This window comes from Myotis lucifugus, unplaced genomic scaffold (assembly GCF_000147115.1).
Source record: "Myotis lucifugus unplaced genomic scaffold, Myoluc2.0 scaffold_23, whole genome shotgun sequence".
Classification (NCBI taxonomy): domain Eukaryota; kingdom Metazoa; phylum Chordata; class Mammalia; order Chiroptera; family Vespertilionidae; genus Myotis; species Myotis lucifugus.
This window is the reverse complement of record NW_005871071.1, coordinates 5100472-5124170: the sequence shown is the minus strand read 5'-3', so window position 1 is coordinate 5124170 and position 23699 is coordinate 5100472. Positions and strand designations below refer to the sequence as shown.

The following is a 23699-nucleotide window of genomic DNA, read 5'->3' as shown; positions in this document are numbered from 1 at the left end:
GGCCTATGGGCCAGGTATGGTGCTAATCACTCTACTACCCATCCTCTGTCCCTGTGGTAGCTACTACTGTCTTATTCCTTGCCCAAGTAACCAGAACTAAGTGGGCAAATCCAGGGTTCAAATGTAGGTCTTCCAAAATCTAATGTGCATGCTCTTAACCACTACTATCCTTTCCTAACAATGTCTTTCTTATATACATTTCCATAAGGCAAATGTGGCCTCACACAAAAATAAAGTTTAAATGCAGAAATCTCAAGTCAGCATTTCCCAATTATTACTTATTCAATAACCAACACTACAGCCCATTACACCTCAAAACTGTCATACTAATACTACAGGAAAACGGGACTGCTAAATAGGGGAGCCAGACTGTAGCTGTCCTGTGATCACTGCATGACACAATAAAAGATTCAGTCTGTAAAACTTCAGTATTTTATGCTCAGAGATCACATACCTAATCCAGACAAGGTAAAGGGAGTAGAAAAGGGCACTAGACCAGGAACCACAGATCTGGGTTCTAATCTAAACTCTATCTCTCATCAGCCTTGTGATCTTAAGCACTTCTCTGAAATTGCTCAAATTTTACGTCAGTATTTTTTGTTTTTTGCCTGCAATGTTGATATGTTGTAAAGATCAAATAAGATAGGATCAAGTTATTTGAAAACAGCAAAGTGCTATACCAATAGGATAATTGTCATCCCTGGTGGTCTTCTAGGGGATAGAAATATAAACATGTTTGTACAAAATCCAACTCATTACTGGAAATGATCCCTTCAAGTAGTAGGTCATAATGGAGAAGAGACAGATAGTCTAGGGCTCAAGTTCTTTCCACTTAACAAGCTGTGCTATCAAATTATTTAACCAAAGCCCTAGCTTGGTAGCTCAGGTGGTTAGAGCATCATCCTGATACACCAAGGTTTTGGGTTTGATCCTTGGTCAGGGCATATACAAGAATCAACCAATGAATACATAAATAAGTGGGAACAACAAATCTCTCCCTCCCCCCGCTTCTTCTGTCTCTAAAAATCAATCAATAAAAAATTATTTAACCTATCTGAATCTATTTCTTCATCTATAAAGTGGGAATAATGATTTCTCTAAGAGGTATAAACCATCTAGCTGAGTACTTGGCTCTCAAGCAATTTAGGTTTCCTCTTTTCCTGTGCAAACAGCAGGTCTACAGGATGTTAATAAATGTGACTGTGCATGTGTGTACACACACACGTAGTATTCACACCCACTCCAACAAATAAAGGGCAATCCATTAGCAGTATCCCATATTAATAACAATGGGGATGAAATTTAAATCTTGACTACCAAAGAATGATTTTTATGACACTGATATTTTTAAAGCTTCTTAAATATGTCACATTTAACAACACATTTCACAGCTGAATAGCTAATTTGCAAGAAAGACTAAACAACAGCTAAAATTTAACATTGTTACCAATTTTGGCAATTAGGGAAATTTATTGTTTTTCTCATTAAATCACTTTTTTAAAAAAAATTACTTTATTTTTTAAAAAATCACTTTTTATTCAAAAACAAAATGTTATGGTGTTAGGTCAGTATTGGGATAAATTAAGCCATAATAAAGTACATTAATTTCCACTCCCATGGAGATTCCTAGCAATCATTATTGCTGAAATTACTCAGTGATTTGTATTCATTATGGCATGGCACAAATAAACCAAGTGGCCAAACAGAGTCCAAGAATACTGTGTTTCTAAGAGCTAAAACACTTCTTCATTTTTAAATATTAAAAAGTACCTAACAGTCTTAATTGGGGTTCTCATCTTTCAAAAGATTTGGGTTATAATGACCTAGATTAGTTCCAGGAGCAGAGCCCTGTTTACAAAATCTAAGATCTTGGAGAGAAGAAAATGTTCTAGCCTGTTTTTTTGGCATCGTTCATACTACATTGTTTAAAATGAGCTAGAACAGGGGTTATTTATAATCTAAGCTACTGGACAAACACTTTGTCTAATAATATCTCGTACACACACAAGTCAAGATCAGGTATAAGAATTCACTTCTAATTGCCTACATACTTAGTCTTTATAAATTAATATCACCACTATTACATAAAATGTGTGCCAAGATGCACATGGGCTTCCCTTTACCTATATCCATACTCATTTAAAGACATGTTCTGGGATATTGTTAATCTCCTGCTAGTAAAAAATGGTATGTTTGATTGACTCATAATCTAGAACCAATCATGAATATTTTTATTTTGATTTTAAAAAATGTTTTACTAAAAGTATTCCCATGGAGATAATGTATACTACATTTACCTGTACATTAGATCATTGTAAGTTTGTGAAATAAGACTTTTTAGAGCCCTGACCAGTTTGCTAAGTGGTTAGACTCGCAGTGGTTCTCAACCTGTGGGTCACGACCCCTTTGGCAGTAGAATGACCCTTTCACAGGGGTCGCCTAAGGCCATCCTGCATATCAGATATTTACATTATGATTCATAACAGTAGCAACATTACAGTTATAAAGTAGCAACAAAAATAATTTTATGGTTGGGTCACAATATGAGGAACTGTATTTAAAGGGCCAGAAGGTTGAGAACCACTGGGTTAGAGTGTCAACCTGGGGACTGAAAGGTCACAGGTTCGATTCCCGGTCAAGGGCATATACCTCAGTTGTGGGTTCAATCCCCGGCCCTGGTCAGGGCACATGCAGAAGGCAACTAAAGTGCAGGAGGCAACTAATGGATGTGTCTCTCTCATGTCGATGTATCTCTCTCTTCCTCCACCCCATTCCCTCCTTTTCACTCTGTCTTAAAATCAATGGAATAAATTTCCTTGGGTGAGAATTTTAAAAAAAAGAAAAGAATATTTTGTAGATGAAGAGCTTAAGGCAGCTGGTGGGTTTACCTATCAATTCCAAGTCTTGTGTCATTTTGTTTCCACAACTACCTATTACTGGTAGATCTCATAACCTCTACAAATTATGCCAATAGTCATTCATACACATGACAAATTCAGCATTTTAAATCTTGGAGAATTTTAGCAGAAATCTGAAAAAGTAAACCAGTTGTGTAGAATTAAGTGAACCTCATGTAGCTTTAAGAAAGACTCAATTAGCCTGGCTGGCGTGGCTCAGTGGCTGAGCGGCAACCTATGAACCAGGAGGTCTCAGTTCAATTCCTGGTCAGGGCACATGCCCAGGTTGCAGGAGGCAGACAATCAATGATTCTCTCTCATCATTAATGTTTCTCTCTCTTTCGCTCCCTCGCCCTTCCTCCCTGAAGTTAATTAAAAAAAAAAAAGACTCAATCATTAAGTCCCTGAAATTTTAATACTCTGCTTGCTTGCATTTTTAAAATTTGCTAATCTCAGACTATTTCATATAGTCTTGTTTCTAAATGATATGACTAAACTCTTCTGGCTACCTATAACACCTAAAACTCCAATATACATACCTACAACTGAATTAGTTTCCCTCTGAAGAAGATTCAACATTATTTCACTCCCAATCCTCTAAGCTAACAAACTTTGGAGAGAGAAAAATAGCCACTGGTTATGTGTTTATTAAGTGCCTGGCACAACCACTTTACTCAGGTTATGTCATTATAAAAAAAACTATAAAATAAATGGCATTATTATCTCAATTTTAACCAGTGAGGAAATGAAGCCCAGAGAAGTTAGGTACGTAGAGGTGACAAAACAGGACTTAAACCCAGGTCTGGTCTTTCTAGTTCTAAATACTAAAACAATCTGTAGGATTAAATGTGCTATGAAATTAACTTAAAGTGTTGGGACTATTATTTCATTTTTAAATAAAGTAGGAAAAAGACGTGCCACCATTGCATGAGCAAGATTGAGTTAAGACTATTATTTTGGGAGAGAGAGAGTGCTGTTATGGGCAGCAACATCAATTTTTTTTGTAATTGTGGGCAGTCAAAAAATAATTTTTTAAATCCTTTCCCAAGGATATGTTTTTCATTGATTCTAGAGAAAGAGGAAGAGAGAGAAAAAAACACACACATTGATATGAAAGCGAAACACTGATTGGCCACCTCCTGCATGCCCCCTACTGGGGATGGAACCTTGACCAGGAATCGAACCCGAGACCCTCTGGTGCTCGGGACAACACTCTAACCAACTGAGCCACAACAGCCAGGGTGGCAGGCAAAAAAATGTAAAGCCACTGCTCCATTTGATACTGTCTCTCAATTACCACCATCCCCTACAATGTCCCCCAATAGGTATTTGTTCTACTTTATCACATTCAACCAACATGGGCTTTGGAAGCATATACTCAAGGTTGGTATTTTTATTTTATTAAATAGAGTTTGATAAAGAAGTAGTTGCTAGACATTTGCAACCAGAATTCACACACCTCACAGGCTGCCATAACTGAGTTCTACAAACCTTTCTTAACTACACTTCCAGGGTCACAGATGTGTAGATTCCAAAGGAATGTACCTATTGAGTAGACCTTTTTGTGTAGAGGGAGACAGGAGTTTTCTTTTTCCTCACACAAATGCTACAGTCAATCCATCAAAGCTCTCCATTTTCAACACAATTTCGGTTTATACAATCATTTCACCCAGCAGGTCAGTGGAAAGTACTTGTGATTTGAATGTCTCAAGTAGTTTCTAACCTTTTAGGCCAGGAAGGTTTCAGCTGCATTGCCTAGAGGGGAAAATCGAGAAAGCCTCAGGAAGGGAGCACCTCATTTGAAACCTGCACTGACTGAGAATAAATTTCCATTCCTCATTCTCAAAACAGAACACACACACACACACACACACACACACACACACACACACACTCAAACCAAAAACGTGTGAGACCACCACAAATAGAAGAGTGGAATGTAGGAGTTCTACAAGTCTGCGCAGGCCCTCTGATACTCTTTTCCTCTTGCGTTACTTCCCCTACTCCCCACCTGTGCCTCTTCCAAACAGCACATGGAAACTTCCAGTCCTGATTTGTCTGTTGACTCTGGAAAAAAAAGTCAGGAAAGACTGTATTTGGCTACAAGTTCCAGAGGCCAGAGGCCAGAGGCCGTGTTAGTCCTCACTCATCATTTTATTTCCAGCACGTACTAGACATTAACTGGAGAACAATGTTAAAATATAACCACCTAGCCTTTGTTTCTTTCAAGTTCTTTGAGGAAGGCTGGATGACCACTATGTCGTTTTTGCTGCCAGAACCTACAGGTAATGTGCTCTGTGCTCTTGCTAGAGGTAAAGTAGTACAGAAAATATTCAAACGGCCTACAGGAAATTTGAGTTTTATTTCTGTAGTTGGACAGATTCCTTCTTTTCTCTGGGCTTTATGTTTTCTCAACTGTAAAAATGAAAGAGACAACCTCTGAGGACCTTTCCTACTCTGATTTCTAGCAATTGCATGATTTTGAGAGAAGTTTCAGAATAATAAAAGCATTTTCATATCTTGAGCTCTTCAGGATAGAATTTAATCTGTACCACCATGTAACCCAGGATTTTTTTTTTTCATTGCTAGCCATTCAGAATCCCCTGGCAGGTACCTAAACCTGCAAGATAAGCTGCAAGAAAAAGCACAGGCTAGGGTTGTTATATGCTGGACTAATATGCCCCCAGAACCAGTATTCAATCAACACATTATTACAAAGATTTGAATACACTTCCTCAAAGACACAGGCATGTTCCTTATCCTAACTTCTGAACAGCGAGTATACCAACTTAAGAAGAATACACATTCCCAGGGAAACAATTTGTAAGAAAGGAGTTATAAATGATGGACTGAAAGATTTCCTGCTTTGTGCTCTTTCCACTACAATACACTGAACAAACCTCTCCTATAGCCCCAAAATTTTGTTTCTTGAAGCTTTGGTGTGATAGTATTTATCTGATTGGGTAAGAGAGAAGATATGAGTTCATTCTCTCCTTAATACAGCTAAGAAAGTTTATCAGTATTGTGGGGATCTCCTTGCTCTCATAACACATGTAAGCTTGGAAGGCACAAGAGCCGCTAATCCCAGAGTTTATTACATTTTTGCTAGCAATTATCTGGGATGAGGGAAGGAATCTCCAACTTCATCCTGTTTTCCTCCCCTGTATTTATTATAACACATGGATACTTTATAATAAATAGTGCAATTTATGACTCTGACAAAAGAGTATCATAAAACAACAGCTATGGTATTGTATGCTATGTTAATATTCCCAAGATTTTCATAAAAGGAAACACTAATCTCTCATATATTACAAAGAATGGTAGCAAAGGGAAAACAGAGAAACAACCCCTCCAATTCACATTAGTTTACATGCTATCCCTTGAACGTCTTAATTGTTCAGAATGTCCTCTCTTCCAGACCTTTCCCTCTCAATCTCTATAAATTTTCATCTATCCAAATCATACCTACCTTTTAAGCTTAATCCAGCTGCTGCCTCTGCCTGGAAATTAATCACCCCACTGTAATTAATAATTCCCTATGAACTTGATAGTAGACATTATTCTAACCATTTATTCAGTTATCAAATGCCTTGCATTATGTTTTGTTGTTAATCCTCAGCTGAGGATATTTTTCCCATTGATTTTTTTAAGAGACTGGAAAGAGGAGAGAGGGAAACATTAATGCGAGTGAGAGACAATGATTGGTTGCCTCCCGCACATGACCCAACTGGGTTGAAATTGAACCTGCAACTCAGGTATGTGCCCTTGACCAGGAATTGAATCTGGCACCCTTTGGTGCATGAGCCAACACTCCAACCACTGAGCCACACCGGCCAGGGCTGTGTTGCATTATGTTTGTGTAGTTATCTCATTTGATCCTCAAATAACCTTGAAAAGTGGGCATAAATATACCCATCTAGAAATAAAAACCAAGACGAGAGAATCAATTCCTTATGTTACAAAACCAACAAAGAATAGAAAAAGAATGTATAATATTTCCAGTCATAATAACTTTATGCTCTACTGCAAAGATGCTAGAATGCATGCAAGCATTCATTTAACAATATTTATTGAGCAGTTACTGACTACTAGGCACCAGTCCACACATGGGGAAACACCAGTGAACAAATGTCACTAAGTTCTTGTCCTCATGAAGCTTACTTTTTTATTGGGGAGGGGAAAAAAGCAAATAAATAAATATAGAACATCAGGTTAAGCAGTGAGAAGGAGCCTAAAGAAGAGGAATGCAGAGTAGAGAGAAGAGCTACACTCTTTTTTGATAGGATGATCAGGGAAGGCTTCTTTGCAGAGGTGACAACCTGGCAGAAAGTCAAATGAAATAAAGGACGCAGTCATGAGACTTGTATTCCAAAAGAGGACAGCAAATGCAAAGGCCCCACCTCGTCCATGTGTTTGTGGTGACTGATGAACAGCGAGATCAATGTGCCCAAAAGGCAAGTGCAGGGAACCTTGGAGTACTAAGGACTGAGGTCTTAGCCTGACCTGTTCGGATTAAAAATACAATTCTCCCCATTCAAAAGAATATTGAAATTTCATCAATACTTTTTCTCTTAAATCCACTTTGTCCAAGTAATCTATTAAAAAGTTACATAGCGTAAGCGGAAAACTGCTAAACTCTTAATTATCAAATTTACATGGCCTAATTGTTTTTGTTGGTTTTTTTGTTTTGTTTTGTTTTGTTTTGCTAAAGGAAGTACTTTTACTTCTACACAGCGTACCCTAAAACCTTTCTAAATGTTGCCCAACAAGAGCCTAACTCCATTTCTGTAATAGGAAGCAACTTACTTCCTTAAAAGGCAATGTGACTGAAGAGGACATTGGGATGACTAGGGAAATGTGAATGTAAACTGCGTATTGGGTACTGGTATTGCATCAGGGCTAGATCTCTTGACGGTGATAACTGAGTTGCAGGTCTGTAGGAGAAAGTTCTTACTGTTAGGAGATACCTGCATGGTGTGATGATAAACGTTTAACAGCTGGCTCCAGAGGGAAAAAACCCTGGTTTGTTGCAGTGTCAATTTCCATGGGAGAGTAAATATTGCCACATAGCAGACATCAGGCAACCAACTTGATGTCAGAGTTGGGAAGAAATTTACAAAATCAGCTTCATGTGCTGATGCCAGCAAGCTCCGTGTACACGGGATTGAAGTGTCATGATGTCTGCAACATACTCTCAAATTACAAAAACAAAAAATAAAAAACATAAATCCTTATCGCTGCCCAGCTAATCTACCTACCTATCAAGTAAGAGATAAAACAAAAGCAGTAAAATGTAATCAATCAATCTATGTAAAGGTATTTGGATGTTACTTGTGGGATTCCAACTTTTCTGTGGGTTTGCAATTTTAAAAAATTAGATGTAAATTAAATTATGGAGCAAACAAAGTCGGGAAGCTTAAAAGAATCCTTATGGCTAATTCTTTTGTAAAATGAATAAATGAGAATTTCTTGTGTCTCAGTATCCTTTCATCAAATGTACCAAATATGATATGGAGCTTTAACCTAAAGTTACTTTTAAAACCAAGCCTCAAGAGCCAAAAGGCAATTTGCCAATAGTAAGTCCTAAAGTTACACATTCTCTTACTATTATAAATTTAAGTAGAAATGACCCATTATCATGTGACAAACCATGATATCTCTTCACAAAAGAAAATTGGTGATTTGGTTAAAAAATGTAAAAAAAATTTTCAAGATAAAAGTTTTAAATGGCCTGATTTCAGATATTGATACCAGATTTTAATTCCATTCAACAATATATAAGTTTGATAAGTGGGAAAATAAAAAAAAGGAAATTCCATATTAATTTAAAATGTTAATTCCCAACTACAAATTGGTTGTGCTCCCAAAAGGATAAGTTTTTAAGTAAATAATAGTCATACTTAGAATTAATATTATTAGTTATAAATAATGTGAGTTATGATTAGATTCCTAGACTAGTCTACCAAACTTTCTGAACCTATAACGGCCATTATGGAAAAAGTCTAAATCCTAAGTCACAGAAGCTGAAGGGCCATGCTCCAAGCCCTGAATCAATCCTAGCTAATGTTCTGAAATAAAGGAAAAAGCAATTCTGGGCCCTATCTCACTGCTCTAATATTTTCCATCAACCTCCTTCTGGAGTCCACCCCGCCCCAATCTCTCTGCCCTAGTGCTGCTCTCGGTGCTCATTACAGCACGTTATTGCCCAGAAATAGTTGGTGTGCTCCAATTACCTACTTTCCCTCCCCCGTTGCATGCACATTCCAGAGGTCTAATGCTGGGTTTTATATTGATTTCAGAGAGGAAGGGAGAGGGAGAGAGAGATAGAAACATCCATGATGAGAGAGAGTCATCGATCAGCTGCCTTCTGCACGCCCCCCATGCAGATTGAGCCTGCAACCTGGGCATATGCCCCAGACTGGAATTGAACCCGAGACCTTTCAGTTCACAGGCCAACCTCTATCCACGGAGCCAAGCCAGCTAGGGAAAATGCTGGTTTTCTGTTCCTCTGGTTATATATTGCAGAATATGTTTCAGAGGGACACAATAGTGTCTGTTGATCTCTTATGCTTGTTTTGACCAGCCTTCCCAACAGAGCACTGAAGAACTCATTTTCTCTGGCAGGTACAAGAATGAGTCTGTGGCAACCTCCATCCCCCCTGAAGCAGGTCATAAGACCCTCACATGAGAGATAACCTCCTTCTACCCAGAGGAAACTGAATAAACTGGTCTTGCTAAGTTTTCCCCAGTTTACTACCCTTAGCTTACAGCTGTGGGCAAACTACGGCCCGCGGGCCGGATCCGGCCCATTTGAAATGAATAAAGCTAAAAAAAAAAAAAGACCGTACCCTTTTATGTAATGATGTTTACTTTGAATTTATATTAGTTCACACAAACACTCCATCCATGCTTTTGTTCCGGCCCTCCGGTCCAGTTTAAGAACCCATTGTGGCCCTCGAATCAAAAAGTTTGCCCACCCCTGGATCACACTTTCCCACAACTTGCCAACCTTCCTCAAACCTAGTATAAAAACAGTCTGATTTACCCATTTCATTAGATCTTCATTTCCTTATAAAGGCTAAATAAATTGTATGCTTTTCAGTTAGAAAAAAGAAGAAGAAGAAAAGAAGAAACAAAAAGACTCATTTTCTCAGTTGTGTATCCTTGGAAGTAAAACCCTACCCTGTGCGACGTATATTCTAGGTGTTAAACCATGGGTTCTCAGTCTCTCCCACAATCCTTAAGGTTGATGGTGTTAGAACAAAAAGAACTGAAGCCCTGGCCAGGTGCTCAGTGGTTAGAGTGTTGGTCCAGGTTGCGGGTTCAATTCCCAGCCCTGGTCGGGGCATGTGCAGGAGGCAACCAGTCTATGTGTCTCTCCCACATCAATGTCTCTTTCTTTCTTTCTTTCTTTCTCTCTTTCTCTCTTTCTCTCTTTCTCTCTTTCTCTCTTTCTCTCTTTCTCTCTTTCTCTCTTTCTCTCTTTCTCTCTTTCTCTCTTTCTCTCTTTCTCTCTTTCTCTCTTTCTCTCTTTCTCTCTTTCTCTCTTTCTCTCTTTCTCTCTCTCTCTCTCTCTCTCTCTCTCTCTCTCTCTCTCCCCATCCCTCTCCCTTCCACTCTCTCTCTAAAGATCAATGGGGAAAAATAAAAGAACTAAAGTTCAGACAGGCTATATAATTTCCTCAAGGTCATCTAGCTGGTAAGTGCTGAAGTTAGAATTTCTAAGTCTGACTGTAAAGCCTAAACTCTTCCTGCATTACAGCATGCTACTAAGAAGGACTCCTTTGAGCTAATTTTATACCAAAGTATAACCTTCAATAGTCCTCAAATATGTGTAACTAAAATATACATTTATTAATCTAAATGAATTTCTAGTTGGTATAATGTTAGGACAACAAAGGAAACCTTTAAAAATAATGAAAATTAGGCACTGTGTGAATGGGTATTTTTAGACAGAGGGCCCCATCTAAGATGTAGGTGGCAGGACTTGGAAGCGTCTGCCCTCTGCTCATCTATATAAACATTCCTGCCCATAGGTAAGCTAGTCAACATATATACAGCACTTCACGGCTTACGGAGTTCTCTGACACATTATCTCACCTGAAGCTCTGAAGCAACAATATGAACAAATACATATCAAGCAACTCCTAATCGCCCACAACGCATCCACATGCATAAGGCTACCTGCTAGGTGAGGGGAATACAGATGTGAAAAAGAAACAAGGTCCCAGGCCTCATAGAACTTAAAAGTCTGGTCTGGAGACAGACAATGAACAAAGGGAGAAAAGTTACAAGATGTGGTAAATGCTATGAAAAAAACAAACAAGACTGCTGAGACACAGAACAAAGGACATCTAATTTAATAAGTAATGATAGCATCTTACATTAATTGAGCACACTAGATAGGGTAGTCAGAAAAAGCCTTTCTGAAAAATGACATTTAAGCCAAGATCAGAATGACAAAGGGTTACCAATGTGATGACTGCAGAGAAAGGCTGCAGAAGGAATAGTGTATATATGGCCCTGAAAAGTCATCAAAAACCTAAAAGGTAGCCAAGTGGAGCTAGGCCTAGTGAACAAGGGGAAGAGATGCAAAAGGCCTTCTTGTAATTTTACAGGATGAGTATCTTTTATATGGACAGAAAATATGAGAAAACGCAACTCAGATTATTGCTAGGTGTCTTTGGTATTAAACCTGGACTACTGTCTGATATTTTTACTAGCTACTGCCATTTTTACCCAGTCCATCCTATTTCAGTTCAGTAAGAAAGTGTGACATAATCAAGAAACTATTCCGAGGCTGGCCGGCATGCATGGCTCAGTGGTTGAGTGTCAACCTATGAACCAGGAAGTCACAGTTTGATTCCCAGTCATTGCGGGCTCGGTCCCCAGTGTGGGATGTGCGGGAGGCAGCCGATCAATGTTTCTCTCTTATCATTGATGTTTCTATCTCTCTCTCCCTCTCCCTTCCTCTCTGAAATCAATAAAAATATATTTTTTAAAAAAGAAATTATTCTGAGTGTTCACCCATTTAAGCAAAGACAGAAATAACCACTGACAAACTGACTTTCACTTGCCTACAGAGAAAAATACTATTTTCAGGCACTACAATTTTGATTTTTTTATTACAAGAAATATCGGTATTAAGTTATTCTAAGTTTAATATTCCCTCAGTTTTTAACATCCTTAGCCTCAAATGGCAGGCAAAAACACAACACAAGGAACCTGTATGTCAATCCTTCTAGTATCTGAATCTCAGAAGTTGTATCAAACCAACAATTATTTGACAGCTACTGATATGTCAAGACCCATCAATGTAAATGGATGACAGATCAATAGCAGACAGGTTTTGATTTGAGATTACAGTGCATATGCAAAGCACGCATAGCTCAATTAACGCCTTTCTTTTGTCCTCCCCTGCTTTCCTACATGATTGACTTCTTAATTTAGAATACGTCCAATAATAGCAGTTCACCTTTGAATGTTTACCATATGCCAGCCACTATTCTAAGCACATTACATACATTAATTTATTTATCTTCAAAATAACCCAAAGAAAAAGTACTCTTACTTCTCCCACTGTAAAGAGGAAGAAGCGGTAAAACAGAAAATAAGGAGCTTTACAAGACCGTAATATTTACCAAATCGGTTTGAGTTTTCCTCAAGCCTATTTTTAAACCAATTTGGTCCCAATATTTTATAATATTTTAACAAAATTTGCTGCTCCCAATCAGAGGGTTAAGAGCATGTATTGGAGCTTACATCAAATCTGGGCCAACCTTCTTATTAGCTGTTTAACAAAGGGTAAGTTACTAAACTTTCTGTGACTTGGTTTCATTTATCGAGATGACAATAACATCTACCTACTTCCTTGAGGAACTGTGAGGATTAAATGAGTTACATATGCAAACTAACTGGAACAGTGCCTGGCACATAGCATGGACAGTTTTAGCTGTTATTATCAATATAACCACCACATCTCCACCTGGGAAGTTAGCAAAAGGCTACTCTATTTAATCTAGTCAACACTTCTTTTCTATCAACATCTGTCATTTGTATTGTTTGATTTACACTGGCTAACAATGAACTATTCTTAGCAAGTAAGCAACGCAGCTAATTCCCTTGCTGTTTTTTTTCTAATCCTTACCACTTCTTTCCTCCTAGTTCAGTTGTCCAGGAAGAGACTGTTTGAGGGTAACAGGGTTGCATTAAATGATAGGTAAGTTCATAAGCCACTTCACTACTAAGGCTAAAGCTAAATTAGTAATATAATCAGAAAGTCCATTTGGGCTGCTATAACAAAGTATCATAAACTAGGTGGCTGAATAGACACTTCTCCAAAGAGGACATACAGATGGCTAACAGACATATGAAAAGATGATCAATGTCACTAATCATCAGAGAGATGCAGCTTAAAACCAGAATGGCTGTCAAAATAAATCAACAAACAAATGTTGGTAAGGATGCTGAGAACATGAATCCTCATGCATTGTTGGTGGGAATGCAGACTGGTGCAGCCACTGTGGACAGAAAATATATCTTCAAAAAATTAAAAATGAAACTGCCTTATGACCCAGTGATTCCACTTCTGGGAATATATCTGAAGAAACCCAACACACTAATTTGAAAGGATATATGCACCCCTGTGTTCATTGCAGCATTATTTACAATAGCCAAGATCTGGAAGCAACCCAAGTATCTATCAATGGATGAGTGGATAAAAAAGCTGTGGTACATTTACACAACGGAACACTACTCAGCCGTGAAAAAAAGAAGGAAATCTTACCCTTTTGTGACAGCACGGACGGACCTGGAGAGCATTATGCTGAGTGAAATGAGCCAGTCAGAGAAAGACAAGTACCATATGATTTCACTCATATATGGAATCTACTGAACAAAATAAACTAAAGAACAAAATAGAAACAGACTCATAGATAGAGAACAGACTGATAGCTGTCAGAGGGGAAGGGGAGTTATGGGGCTGGGTGAAAAAGGTAAAGGGATTTAGAAGAAGAAAAAATAGGCCCTGGCCAGTGTGGCTCATTTGGTTGATGCACCAAGAGATGGCAGGTTTGATTCTGGTCAGAGTACGTACCCAGGGCCGGTACTAGTCGGAGAGCATGCAGGAGGCAACGGATTGATGTTCCTCTTTCACACTGATGTTTCTCTGTTTCTCTCTCCCCCTTCCTCTCTCTAAAATCAATATAAAAAACAAACAAAAAACCCGAATAAATACAGACAATACTATGGTGATTACTAGAGGGAAAGGGGAGAAGGATAGAAAAGGGTAAAGGAGATAAATGGTGATGGAAGGAGACTTGACTTTGGGTGGTGAACACACAATACAATATACAGATGATGTATTCTAGAATCACACACTTGAAACTTACATAATTTTACTAACCAATGTCACCACAATAAATTCAATAAAAAATAAAATAAATTTTAAAAAAAGAAATAAAAACATGAGGTGGTTTATAAACAACAGAAGTTTATTTCTTACAGTTCTAGAGGCTGGGAAATCTAAGATCAAGGCACTAGCAGATCTGGCTTCCTCATCGATGGCAGTCTTTTCACTAAAACCTCAGACAGTGGAATGGGAGAGGGAGTTTTCTTGGGCCTCTTTTATAAACTAAGACAGTGCTCCTTTCAGTTTTAACCTCAAAAAAGTAAAATTATTTGGTATTTTGCTTGTGGAACAGGTTTTGCACCAAAAGCTTCAACTTAAGAATCATAGATGGCCTATGATGTGTTCAAATATGAGTTGAAACACAGTATGTTTATTTATCGACGATTTACTAGGTTTTATAGGGCTTCATCTTTCATAACAGTTCATAAGCTCAGATAACACTCTTAGAAATGGCTAATGAAAAAAACTGTTTCTAATCAAAACATAAAACATAGCAAATTGATATTTATATTTTAAACTAGAGGCCCGGTGCACGAAATTCGTGCACTGGAGGGGGGGGGGTCCCTCAGCCCAGCTTGTGTCCTCTCGCAGTCTGGGACCACTCGGGGGATGTCCGCCTGCCAGCTTAGGCCCGATACCCCCAGGAATCGGGCCTAAGCCAGCAGTCAGACATCCCTCTCACAGTCCAGGGCTCTTGCAGTCCTGGACACCTCACTCCTTACCACCTACCGTCAGCAGAGACGGGAGAGGCTCCCACCACTGCCACTGCACTCACCAGCCATAAGCCTGGCTTCTGGCTGAGCAGTGCTCCCCCTGTGGGAGCGCACTGACCACCAGGGGGCAGCTCCTGTGTTGAGCGTCTGCCCCCTGGTGGTTAGTGTGTGTAATAGCAACAGTCATTCTGCCATTTGGCTGATTTGCATATTAGGGTTTATTATATAGGATTAAAAAGATGCTGGTTCTACTTAGATTATTGTACAATACCATAAGCTTAAGACTTTGAAACTTTGGGAACATTAGAAATAAAAAGGTAAGGTTATAGTCCATTATATTGAAATAAGTTTTTATAGGGAAAAAACACCACTCATTTAAAAATAAATATAATTAGAAATACCATACATTTATAGCATAACATAACCTAATGCTTTAATTACTTCGACACGAAGATCACACGTTAGACTTCTCTTGAAACACTGGACATATTCCATACATGTCTAGGACCAGGTCCAAGCTTGGCACACGAGTACAAGGTGGAGTAATGTCCCTTCACCTTCCCAGCTGCCCAGTGAACAACCTTGCAAATGCTATTCCTAGGAAGCTTGGTCCACTCAGGTCACCTCTTACATAGAGTGATTAAACTATAATTGTAATAACAAATCATGATATAAAGAATAAATCACACCTATGGCAAGCATCCTTTTGTCGTTTTTATGTTTTCTCAGATAACTATACATTAAAAGCTGATTAAATCTGCTTGAGCCTTAGCAGGTTGAACACTATGAATTTAAAACAAAACAATATAGTGTTAGGTTATTGCACATTTGATTATTTCCTTAACTCAGTTGAGCATATTTTATAACTGACCAACATAGAAGCATCTGTAATGTCTTGTTTAACATGATCGAGGTTATCATTTAATTTATTTCTATGTACCAAACACTGTCATATTTCACTGTAACAACTATGAGAAGTTGGAATTCTCCCCATTTTACAAATAATCTGAAACTCTCGGGGATTAAGTAATTTGATGAAGATTACATAGCTAGCAAGTAATGTAACAAGGATACAAATACAAATAATTCCAAAGCCTATGCTAATAACATGAAAGAGCCATCTTTGGCAGCATTGCCCAAGTAATGCTATGTAAATGCTTTTAAAATTTTTTTTTAAGTATTTACCTGAGATAATGGTAAATACTATTGACTGTAATGAAATGTAACCAGTGCATTAAACCGTAACATCTTGATTATCAGAAAGTATGGTAGAAGCTCTCCTGACTTTCACTTAACCTACTAGCAAGATTGACCAATGCTTTCCCCCTCCATAAAAGCAAACTAAAAGACACTAATAGCTAATAGGGTACAACAGGTTTTTAGATATCATTGTTAACGTTGTTTCATTATAATGTTGATAAAAAAATAATTGATTTTTAGACAGGGGGGGGTTAAGGGGTGGGAGAGTGGGCACTGTCTGTGTGGAATTAACACGTCCTCCCATGTCTGGGTGGGTTTCCTCCCACTTCCCAAAGATGTGCATGTGAGGTGAATGGGGTGTCTAAATGGTCCTAGACTGAGTATGGGTGTGTGTGATGCATCCTGCAATGGAAGGGCATCCTGTCCAGGGTGGTTCCCGCCTCCTGCCCTGAGCTGCTGGGAAAGGATCCAGCCACCTGTGACCCTGAGCTGGAATAACTGGGTTGGAAAACAATTATCTGCCTTGTGGTTTTATTTATTTTTTATCTTCTTTGTTTTTATTAATCTTCTTAAATAAAGGTATAGCTCACATTTATTTCAATGTTTAATAGAAGTGTTTTGGGTCTTTATTTAAAAGTCTGGTGATGTTTCTGTGACTAGAAATATGCCACCGGAACTTAACTTTTGTTTATTATCAATTAGCCTATGGTAATATTGGTGTTTTAAAAAATATGTTTATTTTTAAAAATATATATTTTTATTGATTTCAGAGAGGAAGAGAGAGAGGGAGAAACATCAAGGATGAGAGAGAATCATTGATTGGCTGCCTCCTACATGCCCCGCACTGGGGATCAAGCCCGGAACCCAAGTATGTGCCTTGACCGGGAATTGAACTGTGATCTCCTGGCTCATAGGTCGACGCCCAACCATCTAGCCACACTGGCTGGGCTACTGGTTTTGTTACATATTGTTTTATTTTAAGTTGCCATTTCCAAGAATATATCCATGACATTAAGTGAGGACTTAGTGTATTTTCTAGTTGCCTGCATGCTTTTACTTCTATTAGTAGAGTTGTATGTTTAGTATCTGGTGTTTGTTCCCAAATCTGTTTTATGCCAATCAAAATTAATTTATTTAAAATATTATATAGACCAATGAAATGAGTGCAAAAAAAAGTTATTTCGGTGAAAACTATGTTGAATGCTTTGGAGCATATTTTGATGAATATAATTTTGGTGAGCATATAATCCCTTCTCCCTCAAAACAAATTCCTATAAGACACCTATAAAATTGTGAAACATTAAAAATAATTAAAACTTTTTAAAATTTAAAAGATTCTTCCTTCAGATTGCTCTGTAAAGTCTTATTCCATGTTAAAAAATCAAAATTAGCCCGGCCGGCGTGGCTCAGTGTTTAGGCATCAACCTATGAACCAGGAAGTCATGATTCCATTCCAGGTCAGGGCACATATGGGCTTACAGGCTTGATCCCCAGCAGGGAGCATGCAGAAGGCAGCTGATCATTGATTCCCATCATTGATGTTTTTCTCTCTCTCTCCTTCTCCCTTCCTCTCTGAAATCAATAAAAAAATATATTTTTTTAAAAAAATCAATTAAAAAAACTTTAAAAAAAATTGAAACCAGATGTTCATATGGTGTGCTTTATACAAAAAAAAGATTATCTCTGAAAAATGGGCCCCATTTTACTCCCTAAAAGGGCCAGATCCTAAAAGATAGGTGAATAATTAAGGGTGTTATTTTTTATAATTCCTCCCTTAAAATAACTTTTTCAACTAGCCAAACCATCACACCCAATCATGTAGGCATATTTAGAAACTCTCTGAAGCACAGCTGTATCTCACTAAGCAAATGTCTCAATGTTTCTACACTAGAATTCATACACTTGACTCCGATTCTGAATGAATACCCAAGGGTTCCCCTATTTACTCTCATTTTATAGAGAACTCAACGTTAAGTCTGGTGGTTATTTAGCTCTCTAGCCCAGAGATCTAAAGCCATGAAATTAAGTGGAGGCAAGAATAAGCATATGCATATTAGCAATGAAAACTGTTGACAGCATGAGAATTTAAAAATCAAACCTAAAACACAAAAATCTGCAGAAGTGGTTTAAGCTAGAGGCAAAAAAAAAAAAAATCTTATAAACTTAAAACTCTCTTTAGGGCATTTCTAAGTTATGACAGAGTTCAAAGTTGAAATTCATAACAATGCCCCACTTACTACTAAAGATTAAACTACATTGATTCTATAGATCTTTTTTTTTAAAGGGCAAAGAAGCATTACTATTTTAGAGGTCTGTCCACATATCATGATTCCAATCGAAAATATTTTTGGCACTTAAAGAGTGAACTTTCAATTATCCAGAAAATTCCCTCATCTAGAACAGTTTCTTAGACACCAATGTAGAAAACAAGGAAGTATCACTGTCAGCTAGGTAAGTGTTGCCCATAACTGTGCCTTTCCAAATGCAGGTCAAGAAATCAATTCAATGGGTTGTGACAGCAATTTTTAAAAATAGAAATAGAACAGTAAATACAAGCCACATTGCACAAACTGACGTAAGTTTGCTTTGTGAAAAGTTTATTTCAGTCTTTCTATACTACTTTGCAAAGTAAAAGACATTACTTACTTTGGGTTCTAGTCAAAAGAAATGAGCCATGGGCCTAAAGACTCAAGTAATTATTGTGAAATATAATTACAGTACCAAACTTGCAATCCCATCATTTTTACACCATCATGCTTAAGAAAGATACAATTTTAGAGAGGAAAAAATTACTTCTTCAGGAGTCTTGATGAATAAATTTATTTATTTTCCCTAATAATCTATACTAGTATACAACTGACATTTTATTATGTTTAGTACTAGTTTTGGCAAAACAGAGATTGTGTGCAAATATTTTTGAACTTTTTACAACCTTAAAAGCAACTGTTAACAACAATGAAAACCCCCCAAACAAACAGCAACTTTGATTTTACTTGCTTGTTTTTTCTTTTCTTTTTTTAAATATATATATTTTTATTGATTTCAAAGAGGAAGGGAGAGGAAGAGAGAGATAGAAACATCAATGATGAGAGAGAATCATTGATCGGCTGCCTCCTGCTTGCCCCTACTGGGGATCGAGCCCACAACCCAGGCATGTGCCCTTGACTGGATCCGAACCCAGGACCCTTCAGTCCACAGGCCGACGCTCTATCCACTGAGCCAAACCAGCTAGGGCGCTTGTTTTTTCTGAGATGCAATCAGTGACCTTGGTGCCATTTTTCCAAAGTCACTGATGTAATCTAAAAGTCTAAATAAACCTGGGATTCTACACAAACAACCTGCTTAGTAGCAATATACTTACTAATACTCCATGCATAACTAGCTGATTTTAAGAAACAGCCTAACACTTTAAACTAACTTAAGCCACTAAGTTAAGTATGGCTTTCTTCACTTCTAGTGCATTTTTTTTTAAAAAAACAACAACACTAGCTCCGATGACTAGAAAAGAAAATTTCTCTCTCTAATCCACTTTGGGGAAAAATAACCAGTTTAATACATCTTTTTTTTTTTTTTTTTTAAATGAGAGTCTAATTCATATGAGGATAAATTAACATTTCCACACCTAAATTCTCAGATTTGGAAGGAACTTTGTCATCTAGTCTGACTCCCTACCAAATACAATAATCATCTTCTTATGGAATCAAATCCCCATCTGACTGAAAAGCCTTCACTCCTAACTACTACGTACTATATTAAAATCTCATCTTGGTCCATGCCATTAATCAAAAGAAAATTGATGAGTTTTCAGTTCCTCTGAAGTCCTTAAAAAACAGTGTATACATTATTCTCATAAGTCCTGAAAATACAGGCGTGAAAAGGAAATGACACATTTACTTATCATTAGGGATTTCAATTGCCCTCGCTGTCCATATATTGATACAGGCCCTGTATATTGAATAAGGCCCTGTAGTACTTTGCAAAGTTTTAGAGTTTGCCTAAGGCACAAAAATCAGCTAATGAAAGTAACCCAAATAATAAAATAGTATTTGTGAACTCAAACAGTCTTAAATGAAATTTTCCTCAACAGATCAAGTTCACATTCTTAAGTTGAAAAAGTTTGTAAACCTCTTTAAAACTGAAGTTAGACTGACTTTACCTCAAATGAGTAATGTAACTCTAAAATGATACCAAGTATTGTGGCAATAGTTACAAATGCTGTGCTTGACAATCTCATTTTGAGTTACAACAGAACTTCTCTTGAAATTACTTCAGTTTTGAAGACTGCATCCTCCCATCTAGATCCTAACTGTCTCTTCCATGCCCCCTTCTCTACCTTCCCAGCTGGAACCTGTAAAGAAATAAGCAATCATATGTAATACACAAAAGGTTGGTCCTCCCATAGAATTAGGTTAACGCTTCTAAAATGGGACATGGGGGTGAAAAGCCTACTTAAATAAGTCATTTACCTCGGTCTGGCTTCATTTTCACATCCAATGTCCACCCAGAGTGCTGTGAAATACACGTGTGGGTTCTTTCAACAGGCTCGCCGCAGATTCTGTGGCTACTGCTGTTAGCAAAATGCTAAAAGAGACCACAATAAAATTAATCAGGTCCTGTTCTAACACTCAGAACTTGCAAGAAAACTACTGTTAACACTTAGGCCTCTCCCTGGCACTAACTGCGGTGACAGCACCATCGGCAGGTTTGAAAAAATCAAAACTCTTTCTGCACCGCCTCCCCCAACTCCTCCGGACCCAGCAGCCCTCTCCCTGCCCGGTGCGCTCCAGGCCAAAGTGTCCTTCCTTGACACAGTGTCTCTGAACCAAAAGGAAGATCTATTTATAACCTGGAGGTGCAGGCAAGGGGGGAAAAAAAAAAAAAGACTCAAGCAACACAAGCTAAATAACCCCTTTGTAAACAAAAAACAAAAAAACCCCACGCCGCTGGGAACAGTGGCACCTCCGCAGGGGCTGGTATAGGAATCCTCCGACCTGGTGCCTGGGCGCAGGAAACTCTGCAAACCGCCCCTGGCGCCTCCCCGAGCGCTCCGGCCGCCTCACCTGTGTAATTACCCTCAGGCTAGCCTTCCTGCGCCGCCCCGGCCAAGTTTACACAATACGAGGGCCAGAAAGCTCAGCGAGTCACCTCCCCGCGCCCCGCCCCCCGTCCCGAGCGCACTCTGCGGGGCCGTCCGGGGACCCCCGCCCACCCAGGCTCTGCGCGGCGGAGCCCGAGGTCGCCGGGGCAGGTTCACGGCTGGGCGCTCGCTCCGCTCACGCAGACGTCCCGCGCGGCCGCACCTCCCTAGGCCCCGCCAGCCCCTCTCCCCACCGGGGAGTTGTTTTCCGGGCTCCCCCGGCCGACCTCAGCTGCCCAACTCGCTCTCTGCGGTCCCGATCCCTCCTCTTGGCACTTCTCAGCCGCTCGCGGCGACCCGCATCACACTCCCCCCGGAGACCGGAGGCTCGGAGAGGCGCAGGGCCGGCGGGAGCGGAGAGCGGCGCGCAGAGGCCCCCCGCGCTGCGTTAGGGGACCATGGGGGCCCGAGAGGACGAGTCGGACGTGGCTGCCCGGCGCCCCTGTGGCCATGCACCCCCGCCTTGGCGGCCGCCTCGCTGCTCCCCGCACTCAGCCCCTCGCTCCGCCGACGCGCGCCCGAGCCCTGCGGCCCCCCGCCGGCCCGCCTGCCCCGCGCCTCGGCCAGCTCTCCGCCTGCCTCTGCTCCGGCGCCCCGCTCCCGGTCCCCCCTGCTCGCCCAGTTCTTTCTCTGCTGTTTGCCCTGTCAAAACACTGCCCGGGTCACGTGTCCCAACAACAGCCAACCCACCGCTCGTCACTTCCTCCCCGGCGGCCTCCGCGCTGGCGCCCAGTTGTTATGGCAACGCCCCGCGCGCCCCGGGGCGCTGGTTGGAGGGGCTGGGGTGTGGGTGCAGGTGCCCCGAGGCTGGGAGGGCGCGGGGGTGGCGGCTGCGAGCGGCCGGCGGAGCCCGGGAGGCCGGAGCGGCTCGAGGCGCTCCGGTGGCGGTCGCCTCCCGTCTGAACTCTGAGCTCGGAGCCAGCTGCAGCGCGTCTGGGACCAGGAATCTGAGCTGCGCTATTAGAACACAGGGTGACTGGGGAGATGTCATCCGAGGGCCTGCCCCAGACGTGGAGGATAATTTTAGTCTCCTCCTTCGCCGCCTCCTCCTCCACACGCGAGGCTGGCGCAGAGTTCTGTCTGAGCACCAAGTGGATTGCAGCGCGCGGTGGACCCCGCGGCTAATGTGGTCAGGACAGGAGAGTGGGCAGCCAGCCGTGCGCATCAGGGATTCGGAAGTTTAAGGACAAACCCCTCGTACTCTAGATTTTCCCCAATCCTTGGGGATTTTTGCAGGATTCGGAACCCAAGCTCCGGAGGCACTGGCTGTGCTAAAAATAACTTGTATAACATCTAAGACACTGACTCATGCCAGGAGGGCACTATTGACACCATGTTATTGTTGGGGAGCTGTAATTTTCTTGTTTGCTGTAACAATGTGACAGGACATTTCGGTTGTGATCTTGTGTCATCACGCAAACACAAACAGATGACAAGGATCTGCTGTAATTTAAAAAAGCAATCCTCGCAAGTACTGAAGCTATTAGCTACTCAGTGAATAGGCAAAGTACAGATGGGGTTGTGAGCTCAAAGCAGAGGCAAGGAGAAGTACGAAATTTGCCATGCTCTTTGGTTTCATTAGGAAAAGATTTTTTTTGAAATAATTTTGCATACAAGAATCACAACAGGGAAGGTCTACAGGTGATTTACTTCTGTCTTTGTACTCTTCTGTGGTTTCCAAGGTTTTTCAGTGAGTATGTATTACTTCAGAAAAGTTATTGGGAAGTCTGAAATTGGAAATTGCATTTTTTGCCTCAGATCTATCAAATACATGAAATTTCTTTTATGAAAAATTAGTAATATGTTCTAGATGTGTTGATATGTACTGTAAAATTACATTCACAACTGCAATTATCAGCCTTAACTCTAAGATTGTATCTAATCAAAACAGGGCAGTCCTGGCCAGGTGGTTCAGTAGGTTGGAGTGTTGACCTGTACAACAAAAGGTTTCTGGATAGATTCTGGTCAGGGCACATACCTCAGTTTCAGGTTAGATTCTCAGTTGGGGCCTCTTTGGGAGGCAACGGATAGATGTTTCTCTCTCTCTCCCTTCCTCTCTCTAAAGTCAATAAAAATATTTCCTCAAGTGAGGATTTAAAAAAACCAGCAAACAAACAAACACACATACAAAAACAGGGCAGCCCGGCTGGTGTGGCTCAGTGGTTGAGCGTGGACCCATGAACCAAGAGGTCACCGGTTCAATTCCTGGTCAGGGCCCATACCCAGGTTGTGGGCTTGGTCCCCAGTAGAAGGGAGAGGGTGTGTGCGCGCAGGAGGCAGCCGATCGATGATGTTTCTCTCTCATCAATGTTTCTATCTCTCTCCCTTCTTCTCTCTCT

At 40.1% G+C, this 23699-nt stretch overlaps 1 protein-coding gene across 5 annotated transcripts in view; it reads right to left on the bottom strand.

The window, feature by feature from the left end:
* Nucleotides 1-22266, bottom strand: part of FAM214A (family with sequence similarity 214 member A) — a 78852-nt gene extending 56586 nt beyond the window's left edge. For 2 of the 5 annotated variants that reach the window (XM_023751633.1, XM_023751632.1), the window contains exon 1: nucleotides 15713-15740. In XM_023751633.1, coding sequence (XP_023607401.1) covers nucleotides 15713-15725 — 13 coding nt within the window. In that variant the 5' untranslated portion in view covers nucleotides 15726-15740. The other 3 variants (XM_006085940.3, XM_006085937.3, XM_014453437.1) reach the window with 3 other exon arrangements.
* Nucleotides 22267-23699: the final 1433 nt, after the last annotated feature.